This window comes from Dama dama, chromosome 9, assembly GCF_033118175.1.
Source record: "Dama dama isolate Ldn47 chromosome 9, ASM3311817v1, whole genome shotgun sequence".
Taxonomy (NCBI): Eukaryota; Metazoa; Chordata; class Mammalia; order Artiodactyla; family Cervidae; genus Dama; species Dama dama.
Window position 1 is genome coordinate 65,821,884 of NC_083689.1, and position 18,715 is coordinate 65,840,598.

General features: G+C 38.9%; 1 protein-coding gene across 1 annotated transcript; it reads right to left on the reverse strand.

Annotated features, from left to right (window-relative positions):
* Nucleotides 1–3,440: 3,440 nt before the first annotated feature.
* Nucleotides 3,441–17,380, reverse strand: NMUR2 (neuromedin U receptor 2). Its single transcript, XM_061149464.1, has 4 exons — nt 16,661–17,380; nt 9,712–9,796; nt 7,429–7,554; nt 3,441–3,736 (listed from the first exon to the last, which is right to left on the reverse strand). Exons 1-4 carry the CDS (start codon nt 17,375–17,377, stop codon nt 3,441–3,443), a joined length of 1,224 nt encoding a protein of 407 aa, XP_061005447.1. The 5' UTR covers nt 17,378–17,380.
* Nucleotides 17,381–18,715: the final 1,335 nt, after the last annotated feature.

Sequence of the window (18,715 nt, forward strand, 5' to 3'; positions counted from 1 at the left end):
CAAGCCAAGGAGAGAGAATGTAGAAATTTTGCATCTTTATGCAATGAATCCTATGGGGTATTTAAAAAACAGATGTATAGTGAAGAAAATTTGATCTGTTGCTTTTTTCTGCACTAATTTTAATGGATAGCATCCAAGGGTAATTCTTCCACTCTAGGTTAATTATAAAATGCTGATGAGTCTTTCATGTCATAATTAGTATGCTTTCGCTTATTTTTATCTCTTACCTCTTTGGTCAAAATCTGGTCCATTGACTTTTTTTTTTTCTTGAATGTGTTAACTGCAACTTTAATTAGTCTGTAATTATAGCGGTGCTATTGGGGATCTATTCTACACACAAATCACATATATTGCAGCAAGATGGAGTGTTGCCAGCATATTGATAATGGTGTGCTGATAAGCCAGGTCTTTGATGGGCAGTGTTGGCCAGTTTCTATGGCATAAATATTTCCACTGTGGCTGATGTCAAGCTACCCATCCTTTGACAGCTTCCTCTCAGAATTCTAAATAGGTAACAATAAACTTCTGTAAGCAAGTTCAACCCAGCACACAAATAAACAGCTAATTCTTACATACTGGACAATTATGTTGGAATAATGATACCTGTTAATTATCCTGCAGTAACTTCACTCAACTGCAACTCATCCATTAAGAGAGAATCTTTGTATAAGACTGTTAAGGACCCTTTAGAACAGAGATTATAATCATTTAAGTCATAGACTACTTTGAAGAGCAAATCAAAGCTATAAATTTTGTCTATAAGTAAAAAAGTATACTCTAAGAATTATGACTGTGATTTCAGGGGATTCTTGTACCTCCTGAAACTTTTTCATGGGTCCCAGATTAATAATCACTGCTATCTCTTTGGGCCAAACTAATTTGGCAAGCAACATTCTGAATATCTTTGCTTCTGTTCACTAACTTTGTAAATCACTAGAGACCTCAAAAATCACTATGTCATTCCAGTAGAGTTGAATTGCCAATACTTTGTTAACTGTGTTTACTATCTGGCCTCCTCTATCATTATCCTAAAATTCAGGGATCACAAGGAACTCGAGAGATGATGAGGTGCACTACTGAGTAACACTGAACAATTTAAGTTTTAGTTTCTCCCTTTATTCTACTAATTTTGTGTCAACTATTATATAAGGTAACTCTAGGACTTCAACTTTCATTGAAGGAAATATTCCTTATAGGAAATATAAGCTTCCTGCATGTACTATATGCACATATGTATGTATGTCTCTATAGACAAAACCTTAACACTTTCCCCTCCTTTTTAGTGTAACGCTTAGTTAAACCTATTGCTCTCTGACTTGATCAAACACTGTTTTTTTATATATAGTCCCACAGTGCTTATATTTGGATTTTGTGGCACATTTCAAAATTAAACAATTTTGTAATGATTTTCAAAAATAATCATTTCTTCTACTAGGTAAATAATTTAAAGATCAGGTGATGCCACAATGCACATTACATAATGGGCTCTGAAAATTTGTTGAATGAAAGAATTAATAATCATTTTTTGATTTTTACATCTTTAAGAGAAGAAAGAAAAATGAGGATTTTAAAAAAGACTAAAGTTTTAATCAAACAACCAGATTACTAGCTTCAGTTTTAGTATTGTTTCCTTTGGAGTTGATGTTAAAGATAGTAATTGTACTAGACCTTCAAAAGTCAAGAAAGAAACTCAATTGTCCGTTTTTTTTTTTTGTTTTTTTTTTTTTGAGGTTTTTCTTTGGTTGAGTCTTTTCAACTTAATCCCTAAATGGCCAGAGAATTTTTGCTCACCAACATAAACCATCACTAAGAATTCAGATTCATTAAAGTTGGTTTATAATTAGCTAAGAGATTTAAAAAATATATTGAATTACTTTGAAGATGACTGTTCAGTTAGAAAATAATGTCAGAGACCAATATCCTCATTTATTAGTAGAATGGTCCATTCAACTTGGGGAAAATTCAGACTAAAAGCTGGAGCTTGCATGTTTCAGCATCAGTAAGGCCTGGGGCAGAGAAGAGTCTTCTCACACTGCAGACACAGTGGGCATGCCATTATAATCACAGCTGATTAAATGGCCAACTGAAGGTCAGATGTCCCTGTCAGAAACAGAATCTTGGTCTTTCAGCTCTTTCTCATGGTTTCCTGTGGAGCCATTTTTTGGCTCACTACATTGGAATGTGAGGTCAACTTATTTACTCATATTTATTGTGACTGTTATATTGTCAAGACTCCAGTAACAGCAAAAAGGAACACAGGATACTTCATGTCTTTGGCAAATTTACATTCTAGCAAAGGAAGAATATAAACCATGGAAATACAAAGCAGGCTGAAGGAAAAGCTTAAGATACATAAACTGATAGAAAAGTCAGATTATACTCCTATTTGAATAAATCAAGCAAGGCTTCATGGAAGAGGTACCACAATCAGCTAGATATTGAAGAATGGATAGGATCACATCTGATGAAGATTGGAGGTATAGAGAGCATTCTGTAAGCAAACATATGCAGTTAGGGAAACTGGGGTGTGACTTCATAAGAGCAAGTAATTGAACTTGAGTAGAAATGCATAGTAGTTGTGACGATGCAATGGCGTCCACTATAGGAGTGATGAGGGCTATAGAGGCAATGAAGGATTGAGTAGGAAAAGTCATGAGTTTGAAACTAGTAGTTATCACTTGACTTGTCCTTTTTATGAGACAGTAGACATACATCTCTTTATGACACAAGTTAATAGAAATCCAGGTCTAGACCAAATGATGAAAACAAGTAGTATAGGTTGACTCTTTGGACCTTCCACCATATTCTCTTTCTTCCCTTTCTGCTCCAAGTGGAACTTGTATCTGATTTCATCCCTGGTGAGAAATGACTGATAATGACTTGTGGATCATTAAAAGAATGGTGGGAATAATAATTCTGAAGAGCATTCTTATGTTACCAGGACTCTTTAAGTCAAAGGCTTCAGGACTCCAAGGAATCACATTGTAATTGAACCGTATGAAGCAGGGTACAGATTGCTGTGGAAGAACTGGCATGGGCCCCTCAAATTACATTAACAGCATTTCCATGTCTCCCTCTGTGGCTCATAGGGACCACTGGTTGTAAGAATGACAGCCTGACTCAGAGTGTGAATAGCAAGACAAATCATTCCCGATTGTGAGAATGACTCAAAGTATAGGTGCTGTGACTTGTTAGTCATGCTCTTTTCATGGACTAGTGAAGGACATGAAGCAGTTAAGACAGTGGAAAGCTAACTAAAAATCAAGAGGTTCTGGGTTTTAAATCAAGATTTAAGTATCAATTTTCACATTTGTTGGGGGAAAAGCTAGAATTGGATATCTAAGTTCCAAGAGTCATTTTACCTCTTTAATATCATATAAGAAGGCATAAATTATGGGATATCCCCCCACACCTCAAGCATACAGAACCACACAGGGATGTCAACTCTTTGAGAGTTCCTTTCTCAGTGCCTGTCCAGTACAGAGGGCTGTGGGAAGGTGAGAGCTGAAGACGGACAGCTGACAAGGGAACTGGGGTCCTGCATCCTCAGTCAGCTCCACAAGGTGACATTCTGTCAGGAAGATGTTCCGCTGCACAGATGGCCCTGGTGAGTGGTTATGGGAGTGCTGCTGTTGGCAGGAAGGAGGGATCACGGTCCGGAATGCTGCTTGGAAGCGGAGAGAGAGCAGGTTGTAGATAATGGGGTTGACCGCTGAGCTCAGGTAGAAGAAGACACCTGGAATGCAGAGGGTTAAGAGATAGGCTGAGGAAAAACTGAGGGGGAGGCACCACACAGAGAAGCATAAATATTTAATAAAGGTCTCAGGTCCCTTTGATTGCCTCTTTTGGAAGTGATAATATATACAAGACTCTAATTGAGAATACAAAATGCTCTGAACAGATCTACCACCTGTGTACTTTAGGAACCAAACCTAGGAAGATTAAAGAGTCTTGGAAAAATTTAAGCTGGCATGGGATCTCTCTGAGATGTTCAGCAACTTCCTTTGATCCCCACTTGTTTAATTAAAGAACATGTTCCCATAGCATTAACGAGAGATGCTTAAGTATCAGAGGAAAGAGATGCTTTTATCTTATGCTTCAATCTATCATTTGAAACTGAAAGTAATGGAGGAATAGTAAATCAGTCAAGGCATAATCTCTGTTAAGACTCCTTATGATGCCAAATAGCTCTTCAAAGAAGCATTCCCCAGTGTCCTTTTCCTGCCAATTCCTTCCCCTTGATGGCTCTTCCCACCTTATTTCCAACCTTAATGAATTCTTGTATTGTTTCACATTTGTTTTCTCCACCAAATGCCTTATACACTGCCATTTTCTTGGTTGATACACACTTTTCATTTATCACCATATCCTATTTTATTTCCCCATGGCCCATGGGAGCCTGAAGAATCAGAGGACTTAAGTTTCTGATCTTGGCCCTTGCTTATTCTGTGACCCTGGACAGAACAGGCACTTCAATTTCTTGTTCTTTGTAAAATGGAGATGATAATACTATTTTAACCCACCTCCCTGGTTCATTGTGAGGATTAAATTGAGGTACTGTCCACAGAAGGGTTGAGAATAAGAATATAAAACAAGTGATAGATGCTATCCTCAACACATTCATTGTCATTCTCATTTATATAGTCCAGGACACATAGAGGGCCATTTGCCTGTGGACAGAATTGGGCACAGAGAAATGTTGTTGTTTAGTCTCAAAGTCCTATCTGACTCTTTTGCAACTGTATGGACTACAGCCCGCCAGTCTCCCCTGTCCATGGGATTTCCCAGGCAAAAATACTGGAGTGGGTTGCCATGCCCTCCTCCATAGGATCTTCCTGACCCAGAGATCTAACCCAAGTTTCCTGCATTGCAGGGAATTATTTACCACTGAGCCATCTAGGAAACCCAGGGAGGAATGTCTGCGGACCTGTGGGGGAGGGGGGTGCATTTCTGTACACTGTCAATTTGTTCAATAAGGAAATACTGATTGAACTTTTATTATGTGACTTTGAGGCACACTGGAAGGTAGTGGATTTAGACTTTGTTCTCCAAAGATTTAGAATAGTATTACAGAGATAAGATTTATGCCTGATTTCAGTAATTAACAAGAGGATGATACCTAACAGTATCTGTTAAGAAAAGAGCAAAATATGTGATACTAACGGTCATGTTATGGAAATTCACATAAGCACAAAAACTCTAATGATCATGACAAATCACCTTCACAATAATGGGGTGACTGGACTCTAACCAGACCATGAAATGGATAGGAGACATTGGGGAGGAGAGGAAGGGGTCTCAAGAGAGGAGTGGAAGAGAGGTAGAAGGAACAGCATGCACCAGTGTACTGAGGCGGGAACAATTATTGTGCAAGAATAATGCAGGATGTGCAGAAACCCCTAATTCACTGACTTGAAAATACTATAATCTGAGGGTTGGAAGGCAAGTTGGGGGCGTTTTGGGCATAGCATTTTAAGAGGTTTAGATATCATCTGGTTGGTAGGGTCGGGGAGGGAAAAATTATATCTTAATAGGAAAATGTTATTGTGTTGTAAATGCCACGACTTGGGAATCTTAAAGTGGTTGTCTTGATGCCTCTGGAAAAGTGTAATCAACTAGTGAAGCCTCATGTGATCTTGTGTGTTTTCCAATTTTTTTTTAAGAATAATTTATCTTATTTAAAACACTTTTTTATTGAAGTATAGTTGATTTACAATGTTGTGTTGGTTTCAGGTATAGAGCAAAGCAAATCAATTATGCATATACATATATCCTTTTTAAAAAAATTCTATTCCCATATACACCTATACAGAGTATTCCATAGAATCCCTGTGCTACACAGTAGGTCTTTATTAGTTATCTATTATATCTATAGTAGTGTGTTTATTATTTAAACACTTCTATTTCTCAGACAAACCACAAAGATCAGAGCTATAAACATTTTTGAGATATTGTCCAGAATAATAAATAGTTTAACATGGAGGAATGTCCTAATGTTCAGATATAGGCTGTACACAAGCCCTGCTGAATAAAAAAAAAAGTAAGTGGTGGTAGAAAACAGATAATATATATGGTACTCAGTATACATAGAATGTTATTGCTCTGTGCACATCTGGACTTTAATTTTTACAAATTGCTCTTATCTTTCCTCCATAATGATGTCCTTGTCTTTGATAAAGAGCTTGTAGAACCAGCCAGTGACTAGAGGAGGTAGAGGGATAAAAGTGGTCTGAACTTAAGGCTAACAGTTACACTAACTGAGAAAGAAAGACTTGGAGGGGGGGGCCATCCTTCGCCGCATTTGAGAGGAAGGAACCCTGAACTTGAAGTTAGGTGACTCAAGCCTGAATCTTAATTTTACTATTTGCGCATTATCTTTGGACAAGTCATTTCTTTTTTGTGGAACTGTTTCTTTAACAATAAAATGTTGATGATAATGTTTACTTTACAAATTTGTGATAGTCATAGACAGATCTACTATAGTTTAAAAAGTTCTTTAATAGCTATTATTTTATTTGCTTCTCACCATCAGCCTGTGGGCTTTCCAGGTGGTGCTAGTGGTTAAGAACCCACTTGTCAATGCAGGAAATGTAAGAGATGCAGTTTGATCCCTAGATTGGGAAGATCCCCTGGAGTAGGAAATGGCAACCCGCTCCAGTTTTCTTACCTGGAAAATTCCATGGACAGAGGAGCCTGAAAGGCTACAGTCCATGGGGTCGCAAAGAGTTGGACATGACTGAAGTGACTTAGCATGCATCAGCCTAAGGTGTGTATAGAATAGGCATTATTGCCATATTATAGTTGAGGAAACTTGGGAAAGAAGGAATCCATGATTTGCATATTGCTAAGAATATTAATGGTATTGAGATCCAAATCCAGGCCCTCTGATTCAGCAACCTTTCCACCACTCTCCACCATAGTCTGTGATGTCCTTAATGAGCAGCGTTAAAGTGGCCTAAAAGCAGAAATTGATGTCCCATGAATGCCCTTTGGCTGGCTTTCAGGAGGATATAACACTTGCAGAAGACAATACTGGGTTTCAGGGACATGGATGTTTAATAAATAAGAACCAATTAAATCCCATGGCCATTGGCAGAAAAACCAAAGGAATCATTCCTTAGACCATTTTCCTCCTGTGATCATCATGTTTAGAGTTGAGGGTTTTCATAAAATAGTGTCTAAAGTAGTAATATGGTATATTTCTTTTGAGTCAGTAACCTATTTAATCAATATTTAATACTGAATGATATTTAAGTATTAAATATTTAAATACAATAAAAATCAAATGTCTTCATTATATGTATATATGCATGGCAAATCTCCATGATACATTGCTATATACAGATAGAACCTACTTGCTCTAAGCAAGATGAAAAAGCTGCAACTACCTGAACACTTGTGATGCATGCAAAGGATCTATACTTTTACCTGACACCACATGGATGAGATTGAACACAGCAGCCAGAGGTTCAGTCCACTCCTCCACAAAGCTGAAGAAGAGCCGATCGATGTGGAATGGGGCCCAGCAGATAGCAAACACTAACACCAAGACAACTGGAAAAGGAGGATGAAGGGGAGAGAAGAAGGCAGTGAGAGCAAGAAGAGGTATACAACTCCCTCTGAGTTCCTGCTAGCATTTGCCCTGCATCTTTGTTAAGTTATACTTCCTAAAGGTCACTAGATCCTACAGAACTTCTACACAGAATATGTAAACATAATAATGAATTTTATAGGATTGAGAATCAGGTTCCCAAATGGTTGTACAAGATTTCTTGTATAATGTAAGTTTCCTTTAAGGTATTAAAATAGTATTGAATGCATTCAAAGTTCTGAAAACATTCTACTGTGGAACATAAATTATTGCCAGGAGACTGCTGTAACCACATAAACTGGATATGTAAGTAAAATGATTGTGCTCAAGGAAGTCCGTGTTCTTCGAAGTTATAGATTAATAAACTATGAAGTGCAGTATGAATTTATATTGTTATTCTAGAAAAAATAGAAGTTTTTATGATTTTAATCATTTAAAATTCTGCAAGAAGTCAGGGAAAAGAGAAAGATTGAACAACCATGAACATACTATAAGCATCTCTGGATTGGAATGGGGATGTGTCTATTATAAATTGCTAGGGCACAGAATTCCTTCCTGTTGCTTTATGTTTGTTTTTACTTTTTGTTTTTAAATCATTACAGATTCACAGGAAGTTGCACCTTCTAGTTTCTTATTTTCAGCTCCCCAGACAGAGACTGGTGCTACCAGAGTTTCTCTATAGGGCATTTAATCTCCATAATATAAATATGTATGATTTTTCTTCTCTCCTGGAGTTGTAAAATACTTTTCCTTCTTTTTCTTTTGAGATCTACTTCAAAATAATCTTGTAGGGGCTAAAGGAGAGAGAGAGATGTAGAGGAAGCAAGATTAGCTATGCACTGATAACTTTTAAAGCTGGATGATGGGTACTTTGGTGTTCACTTTACAGTTCTCTGAACTCATGAGCATATTTGATGTGTTTCATAGTAAACAGTACATATGTTTCCCATTGGTACTAAATATACTCAGAGTAAGTTGTCTGCATGCCTTATGTGGTTTCAGGATTGTTTGAAAGATTCTTCTGAATTTACCTTTGAAGAAAATGTCCCTAATCTGCTTACTAGTGTCTACAACTTCCTCTAGTTAAAAATTTTAATTCCTGTTAAAATTAAACCCTCTGCTTGCAAAAGGCAAAGGGTTAACAATATATTTTATCATTGTAACTTTAGTGTGAGTACACTTCAAGTCTCCTAGTGAAAGATTATGTTCAAAAAGGAAGGGAGAGAAATACTGAAGGGACTAGATTGCTTGGTAGAGAAGGTCAGGTGCTAACAGGTGGTAAACAGTTTCCAAGAAGATGATTAGTAGAGCTGAAAAGACGTATTTTAGTGACCTCACAGGTTTTGTTGTTCATATATATCACATAGTTGCAGTTGAATGTTTCATATGCATATTATCCTTGAAGATTTTTTTTTCTTCTAAACCTCACATTTTGAGTTGGAAAGTATATCATAAACCTCCTTTCTTTAATTGATCACTATCTTGTTAGACTAGTGCTGGATCTTGTATTTTTATAACATTCTTTTGGGAGAGTGTGGATCAATGCCTGGATTTTGTTTTAAATTCTTATCTATATAAAAGAGAGTACTGTTTATATAAAATCATGCTATGTCATAGGAGGAATGACTGCTTATAATATTCTTAACCAGCTGTTCTTATTCTGGAAATAAAAGATTTCATGAAGTCCAAGCTTGGTATCAGAGGGTTTTGTGATCCCCTGAAATGGACTATCAAACATTTGATGGATGCTCATTTACGTATCTTCTGAGTGGAAAATTCACTGTTTCCATAATACTTTTAAAGAAACTCATAATACAAAATAGGTTAAGAACCACCTGCTTATTTTAAAAGGGAAAAGAGACACTCGAAGGCTCTGAGAGTGGGTATGATTTACGAAAAACTGAACAGAGTGTATTATAATGGATGCAGTTTAGTGTTTGTTCTGAGTTCTTTAAAACAGAACAAAATAGGTAGGCCCCAGATGCTTGAGTAAGCCATGGAAGAACAGGACATGATATTTTGCTTGAAGAGAATTTTGATCTGATACCAGCAACACTTAGTCATACCAAATATAACTGCTTTCTTTCAACAAACAAACAGTTACAAAATAGAGGACTCACACAGCATTTTAGTGACTGATTTTCTGGATGGTCTTTGAATATTTGCAGTCGCTTTATCTGCCTCAAGGTGTTGGTCTTTCTTCAGCTGCAAGGGAAATGCAAAGAGATATAAAGAAAGGGAAATGGTTTTTCCTCCCATTAAGATTTAAGAAGTATGAGTCTAACACTCATTTTGTGAGTTAAAAAAAAAAAACTAAGAGAAATGTAAAGTGAAAGTGAAAGTCACTCAGTCATGTGCGATTCTTTACAACCCCATGGACTGTAGCCTGCCAGGCTCCTCTGTCCACGGAATTCTCGAGGCCAAAATACTGGCGTGGATAGCTTATTCCTTCTCCAGGGGATCTTCCCATCCAGGGATGGAACCCAGGTCTTCTGAATTGCAGGTGGATTCTTTACTGTCTGAACCATCAGGGCAGCCCAAGAATACTGGAGTGGGCAGCCTATCCCTTCCTTCTCTAGAGGATCTTCCTGACCGAGAAATCGAATTGGGGTCTCCTGCATTGCATGTGGATTCTTTACCAGCTGAGCTACCAGGGAAACCCCAGAGAAATGTTAAGAATTAGCTAAATGTTTAATAATAAGTTGGAGGGGAACTGGACTCAGTTCACCTAACTCAACTGTATAGATGGTTGTGGCCAAGTTACAGGCAACCATTTGTCCCATGGGCTTCCCTGGTGGCTCAGATGGTAAAGAATCCGCCTGCAATGCAGGAGACCTGGGTTTGATCCCTGGGTCGGGAGGATCCTCTGGAGAAGAGTGGCAACCCACTCCAGTATTCTTACCTGGAGAATTCTATGGACAGAGAAGCCTGGTGGACTACAGTCCATGGGATCTATAAGAGTCAGGCACAACTGAGTGACTAACACTTTCACTTTCATTTAACCTATACTATTCTGTAAAACTGTTGTTTTGTAGTTTATTAATAGACATTCCATGAAAAAAAAATTCCTAAAGTTAAAAAGTTAGACTTTTCCATTCATTCATTTGTTTATTATATACTTATTAGACATCTATTTGAATGAAACCCCTCAGCTATGAGATGGATAGGCAGTAGAAAACAGAAACAGGCATTATTTCTGCTTCATGATCTTTATAGTCTTTATTGTGGGTCTTCTTTGAGCCTCAAAATGCTAATAGGTATAATTCATCCTCACGGGAGAGAGTGTATCATCTTTCCTCCACCTCCACCTTCCACATCCCACATCTCTTATCCTCTCAGGGGATAGTGCTTCTTAGACTAAACAATACCCTTCCCAACCCTTTTCAGTGGAATACCTGGTACCATCTTGAGAAGCACAATTTGGAAGACTCTGTTTTACAAATACTATCCATAAAGGCTCATATGTTTCTGAGTTTAGATGTTAAAATAACTTCTCCTTACTGGCAGATATGGTGATCTGTAAAGTAGCATCTGAAAATTTCAAATATTAACATTTCCTGTACATACAGCCTCTCTCACCCAATTAAGTGCCACCTACTCCTGGGAGACTTTTGTGGCAACTGTAGACCATTATCACTTTCTTCCTCTGAACCTCAATAGCACCGAAGATCTACATCATTTGTCTAGTTGTGAATTTTTTTTTTCTCTTTCTGTATTTCAAGTTTGTGGGGATGTTCAGCCAGATAAAAGAAGCTTTAAGGACTCATAATAAATTACTATCAGATATCTAGAAGATAGTATAGTGCTTATTCTCCCTTCTCTTAAAAATAGTGCCCTGATTTTCCTTTAGGGAATTTATTCATTCTCCAGTTCATAGTCATTAATTTGGATCTGAATGATCCCATCTCCGGATACAGATTTGCTTTTGTTATTGTTGTTTAGTTGCTCAGTCATGTTCGACTCTTTTGCTACCAATAGACTGTAGCCTGCCAGGCTCCTCTGTCCATGGGATTTCCCAGCAAGAATACTGAATTGGGTGACCATTTCTCCAGGGATAGAACCCATGTCTCCTGCATTGGTAGACAGGTTCTTTACCACTGAGCCGCCAGGGAAATCCCTTCAGTCAGAGTGGTTGGATGATTGAGACCAATGAGATTTCAGATACTTATATTTTTAGGAATGAAAGTTTCATTCCTCTTTTATTGGAACTGCCAGGGAGAGTTGTTTGCTTGTTTGTTTTTTTTTCCTCCTCACCATGAGGAATGTGCTTGGAGCCACCAATGGGCTGCTATGCAGATTTCGAGGTTGAAACCAACACCACAGACAGAAGAGCAAAGAAACAGAAATAAAGCTAGATCCTTGCTGTCACTGTGTGTCCTACTAGATTAATCTTCCCCAAGAGCCAGCTCTACCTCTGGATTTTTCAGGTCTGTGCTCCATCTTGTATTTAGTCAGATTGAGTTGGAGTTTCCTCTTCGCAGTGTGGAAAGTCCTGACAAACTGAGGCCGTCAGTGGGAGGAAAATTCAACCTGTTTTTATAACCTGTGTAGATTAGGATCAATTGATTGAGTTATAAGGAGACATATTTCAGTTCCAGCTAAAGAAGAAATTAGTGTGGTCTGTGTAACAATGGAACAGACTTAGACTTCTATAATAATCAATGACCTTCCTGGGCTAGATGGTGTTTTTACAAAGTATTTTAGAGAAGGTATTTAAAATTAAATAAGACTTGGAAGAAAGGATCATTAAAAGTTGCCTCCAAAGTTCAACAAATCAATATCCTGTCTTCCTAAAAGACAGATATGCTCCTCGAAGTCAGGTAGCTCTCCACGCTGCACTGCCGTGGATGATTAATAAACTTGGCCATCTTGAATATATTGGTGTTCTCTACATATTCCTGTGCCTTCAGAAAGTAGGGGACTAAGGTTCCATGAAATTTGACCCTTTGCAGTCATCTAGAACTTGGAAAGAAATAGGGGGAAATATTGTGAAGTTATTAGGAATAAATGAGAAGGAACTAAAGATGATAAGAACTTATTTATATAAGAATAAGGGCTTCCCAGGAATATAAGAGTAAAACAGAACAATGCAGGTAGAGTTCTTAACTCAATGGCTGGCACATGATACTCAGTAAATTATGTATTGTGATTCTGGGAGTTCCCTGGTGGCCTCATGGTTAGGATTCTTGGGCTTTCACTGCTGTGGCCAGGGTTCAGTCCTCGGTCAGGGAACTGAGATCCTGCAAGCCATGTGGTGTGGCCAAAAGAAAAAAAAAATCATGTATTGTGATTCTGATTATTGTCCTGAGTTTACTCAAAAGGCATAATAAATTTTCATGAAATATTTATTTATAGCTGTGGGTCCACTCATCTGTATTATGGAGTCCCTTCTAGAAATTCTTCTCATGGTACCACTCACCCACAAGCTATACCTGTGTTGACACAAATAAGGATCCAGATACACTGAGAAGAGAAACACTTGTGTTTAAGTTTAGAGCAATAAATCAAACTACAAATCTTTCTAACTCACCTTCAATTAAATCTACTAAAGTTTCTGATTATTTCATACCATTTAAAACATTTGTCCTTATTACAATAGTTATTCCATTATTTGATTCCAGTCTGTAATCAAGAACAATGAAAGATTATTAAGATCTATTAGTCACTTCCCTGGGTGCATTCAACAGTTCTCATTAGAAATTTTTCTACTCCAGGGAACAGTTTCCTTAAATCAAACAGCTGGCAAATGGCTCGCACAATCCTTTTAGGAACAGGCTTCTTTTTCAGTGTAGTTTGCACTGAAAAGAAAATTCATGTGTGTATTAATCATTACTTGCATTTTGGCTTTCTTAGGTTACAGTGACACAACTATTCAACTAGAAGAAGATTAAGAAAGAATATTTATACATGTTACACATGGTTTCAACAGAATTTGAAGGGGTTAACATAGCATAATAGAATCCAAACAACTTGTTTAGCCAATATTAAATGCTGCATTATTTCTTGCTGAATAATTTCATTTCCCTTCAGATGTTTAACAAATATATATTTACCTATTGATTATTCCCACCCACCACTAAACATTTATTTTAAAAGTGAGGTTACAAAAAGAGGAGAGGAAAATTGTTATCACTCTGTAGGAAGTTCAGAAGTCTTGCTACTCCACTCCTTTTAGCTATGTATGATAAAAAGCGAAGGGAGACATGGGGTTGACTATCAATCAGATAATCCCGATCAGTTGTTTATATTGATTAAAATCATTTTACCAGTGATTCATGTATATAGTTTTTGAGTTCATTTATATAATTTTAGATACCAAGATATAATTATAGCTTTTGTGTAAGTATCTACTCAATCTGAACAAAATCTGTTTATTAAAAAAAAACAAAATCAGTCTAACCCTGTTTGCCCTGGCTGAATTCTGCTGCTATTCATAATACATCCTCTCCAGTTCAAGCATTAATGCTGCATGCAGGAGATGGGAAGGGACTTGCCCTGGGATTGGCTATTTTCCATCTCCATCATGTTAGAACCATAGAGAGCAGCTCATTGGAGACTTGAGTCCTGGAATGATGAAGCAGCTCTGAGTGGTCAATTTTGAGCACACATATGGCTCCCTTCCTTCTTTCTTGCTCCTGGGATTTCATCAGTCTTGGTTTTCTGCCTTCTGAAGGCATTTGTCCAGACTCAGTCATCTCTTTAGACTTGCCATGAGAATCAGTACTTATCAGAGTTGATCAAATCTCTTTAAAATCTTTCAGATCAAAAAGGCCCTCTGAGATAATATTTCCACGTCTCCTGCTTTGAAGGTAGAGAAGCCGAAGTCCAACAATAAAGGAAAAAATTTTGGCTCATTCATTCATTCATTGAGCTTACAGTCTAGTTGGAGAGGAAGAAGTTAAGGAACCCACAAGTATAGAATTATAAATTGCGATAAATGCAATGATGGGAAATCACTAGGAATCATGAGCACCTACAGGGGAACCAGGCAGTTAGGGAATCAGGGAGAACTTCCTGGAGGAAGTGTGGGTCAAGTATGACTTAAAGGATAAGTGAGAGTTAGAAAGGCAAAAAGGATTGTGGTGGTGGGCAGTAGGGATGTTTCTGGCAAAAATACAGCAAAAGGTGCAAAGGGCTTGAGACCAGTGTCACAGACTAGGGTCTACTTTTGACCCCCAGTCTAGAAATCTTTAAATTCCTATAGAAGAGACGTTCTAAGCAGAGAGTTCCTTTCCAGTGTCCTCTGGGTAACACCTCATCCTTCCTGAGAATAGGATGCTGCATACACAAAGCGAACTAGCGTGGTTTCTTAGCTGTTATCTATCACCTAGCTCCTGATAACCAGGGAGCAGTAGGTTCATGACAGCACAACAAAGTGACACTTAAAGTAATTGTTTGGAAGAGGAATCATGTGTTTCCTATTCAGAGCTAGATAGTTCCTCCAAACTGACCCGAGACAAGTGATTGTTCACTGTTAGTAGAGATTGTATTGGTGCATTTGGGGTGCATATTTCTCATAGGGCTCATGAAATCATGCAGAAGTCCTTTCCCCACAGTGCAATGCACAGGGCTTGCTAAAGACATGGTGACTGTGAGCTAGTCTGGTTTGACACATGTCTCTGGAATTACAGGGGCCAGTCCACCGGGAGGCACAGTTCTCTGCCTGATTAGATTTACTCCTGTGTACTTGAAACCTGTTCTTCCTCCTTAGGCTTTGCCATTCACTTTAGGCACAGTATTTATTCAAAAGGACGACCTGTGGAACACTCATTTTTGACACACAGTTTTCTCAGAGATGCACTGAGATGGGAGTATATTAATTATCACATTATACATGGTACCAGAGCCATCTTACAACATAGGGTGTGAATGTGATGCCTGTTTTGTTTTCCTTTCATTTATAACTCACATTGCTTCCACTCAAAGATTTCCTTTTCCTTTTCTAAGGAACCATAGACTGTTAGAGCAATCAGGAGTGCTGATACATAAGATCTGATGTAAACTTCTCATTTTATAAATACAAAAACTAATTCCAGGAGAGAATTGTGTGACATTACCTAAAGGCATCTTATATATGAGCTTCATACCTGGGAGTCTAAATGGTCTCATGACTATTTCCTACATAACTACCTCCTTAAATGAGTATAAAACTGTCATGTTTAGTTTTCCTCTCTGTGATTTTTGATGCAGAATATACCAGGAAAGGAATCATATAGACTCACTTCTCCTTTCATTAAAAACAAAACAACAGTTTCAGATAATTTAGATCCAGAAAAAAAGAAAAAAAAATCAGTTTATCACCATAAGCACATGAAGGTAAACTCTAATTATAAAATGTTGCAAACTAAGTAATAATATTCTATTAATTCCAACTATATATTATTCACACTGTCTTCTAATCTATTTTAGGCACTCTGTTTACCTCTTTGTCCTTCAAACTCCACTTGTCCAGGTTGATCTCACTCAGGCCATATTTTTGCATTTAAATCTGATATTTTCCACGAAAGCATCAAAGCAACCACCACAAGGAAGTGTCTGACTTTAAAACTGTTTATCTGTCTTGGAGTATAAACTACACAGGAATAGTTTATTTTATATTCAGACCAAGTTGGTGCAGAGGAAAATTTCAATGCAGGCAAAGCAGGTGAGGGCAGGAAAGAAACCACAGGATATGAAACAGTCTCTCCAGGGGTGGCTGCCTTGTGCTATTTAAAATGAAGCTCTATCCCAGACCTACTGAATCAGACTTCTCTGTAGGAAGGGACTCACACATCAGTTCCTATGGTAAAGTTTCAAGGTGATTTATAGGAATACCTAGGTTTGAGAACTACAGTTACAGAAGAATGATGAAAGGTGAGTTAAAGGAAATGATTTATAGCTGTGGTTACTGTCTGTCCAACTGAAAGCCAGTCTGTTAACTTCTGAGTTTCCCCTCTGAGTTCACCCTGTTTTTCTCTAAGGTCCCTTCCAGTTCTGAATTTCTCCAGTTCTAAGTGTTTCTCTGAACTTTGAGTCAGAGAAAAGAGAAGGCACGCCACCCTATGGGTTGCAGCCAGCTTGGATACTCACCTTGAGCCCCATGAGGTAGTAGAGGACACTGATGACTGTCATGGGGAGGATGTAGAAGAGGAAGGAGGTGACCTGGATAATGAAATTATAGATCCACATGGGCTTTATGACCGTACAGGTGGCAGAGCCCGGGACGAAGGACCCGTTGGGGAAGTAGTGGAGCTTGATGCCATGGATGCTGGTGTTGGGCAGAGAAAAGAGAACAGAGAGGCCCCAGACGATGCCAAGGATGCGGAGGGCCCGGCGCCGGGTGCTCTTGAGTTTGGCGCGGAACGGGTGGAGGACAGCCACGTAGCGCTCCACGCTGACGGTGGTGACGCTGAGGATGGAGGCGAAGCACACGGTCTCGAAGAGGGCCGTCTTGAAGTAGCAGCCCACCGGCCCAAACAGGAAGGGGTAGTTGTGCCACATCTCATAGACTTCCAGGGGCATCCCGAGAAGCAGGACTAGGAGGTCGGAGACAGCCAAGCTGAAGAGGTAATAATTGGTGGGGGTCTTCATCGTCTGGTGCCGAAGAATCACCAGGCATACCAGGAGATTGCCAACGACCCCCACCACAAAAATCAGAGCATACACCGCAGTCACCGGGAGGAAGAGGTGGCTGCGACGAGGCCCGCAGAGCAAAGCGAGGTAGTCATCCGTATTGTTCAGGTATTTCTTGAAGGGATCTTCCAGCTCCTGTTGGTAGATCCAGGAAACATTCTCATGTTTTTCCATCACTGCTATTAAAACACAAGACCTGAGCCCCGTCTGGAATGAGCTTCTGTCCCAAGCTGAGCCAGAAAGGAAAAAGAAAGCAGGCAGGGAAGCACAGACTTGGGGAAGGAGGCCCGGAGAGGGATAGTGCTTCAGAAACTGCTCAGACCTCGGATCCCTTTTGAAGAGCCCCCGACACAGAAGCCCCGCCCCTTCGCGGGCTGTGGGCCAATGTACTTGTCAGACGTTCAGTGAGAGGACAGCTGGGTGGGGCGTGCTGGTTTCCTGAGCAGGGAGCAGGAGAGGAGGGGAGACGTTTCTCTGAATTGGAAGGAGCTGGGAAAGCAGAACTGTCACAAACGGTGGCACTAAATTACGTAAGGTCTGGGCACTCAGAGCAGTGCATTCTGCAAAGTTGTGGGAATCTGGGTGGAAATACAAATTGAGGTTGCAAGGTCGTGTGTAGAAAAGTACAAATCTCCTTTGATCCTCGTCACCTGTACAGCATAACAAAAATGGGAGATCAATAGATTTCTCAAGTATCTTGTTCCATTGAAAATTCAGGGCTCCTGGGGGAAAGTGTGATCAGTATGCCTTTTTGGTTTTGATTGCCTCCATGATAGAATCCAACACCTGCTCATCACCTAGCCCTGCCTGCTGTCTGACACTTCATTTTTAACAGTACCTTGCTGAAGCAAAAGGCAGTAGGATTTAGAATCAGGCACACCTGTAAGAAAGTCTGTAAAACTTTGGGAAAGTAACTCAGACTCTCAGATCCACATTTTCTTATCTGTAAACTGGAGATTCGTGTTATTGTATTCAATAAATACTTCTTGAGGACTTACTGTGTACCAAGCAGTGTTCTAGGCTTTGAAGAAACATCAGTGAACCAACAAGACCAAGTCTCTGCCTATGTGAACTTTTCTTCTAGTAGAGATTTCTGAAAACGTCCAAGCAAACTAATGAGTGAATTAATAGAGTTGCAGATCATAATCTGTGCTGTGAAGAAAAGGGACCATACTAACATAAGGCTATAGTCATTTCTTTTTTTTTTTTAATCAAGAATGGTCAAAGAAGACTTATCTCAGATGTCATTTGGGCTGAGTTCTGACTGATGAAAGGTCAATCATAAAAGAGTTAAGGGAAGTGTATTCCCAGAAAAAGTAATAGCAAGTACAAAGGTCTTGAGGCAGTAACAAGCTTGATGTGTTTCAAAAACATTAAGAAGGCCAGCTGGAACTTAATGAGTGGACGGGAGAATATGAGAGTTTGAGATTGAAATGACTCGAAGGGACCAGATTATATACATTTTTCTAGGATCTGAAAATAAGTTTGGATCTTATTTAAACTGCAGGGACT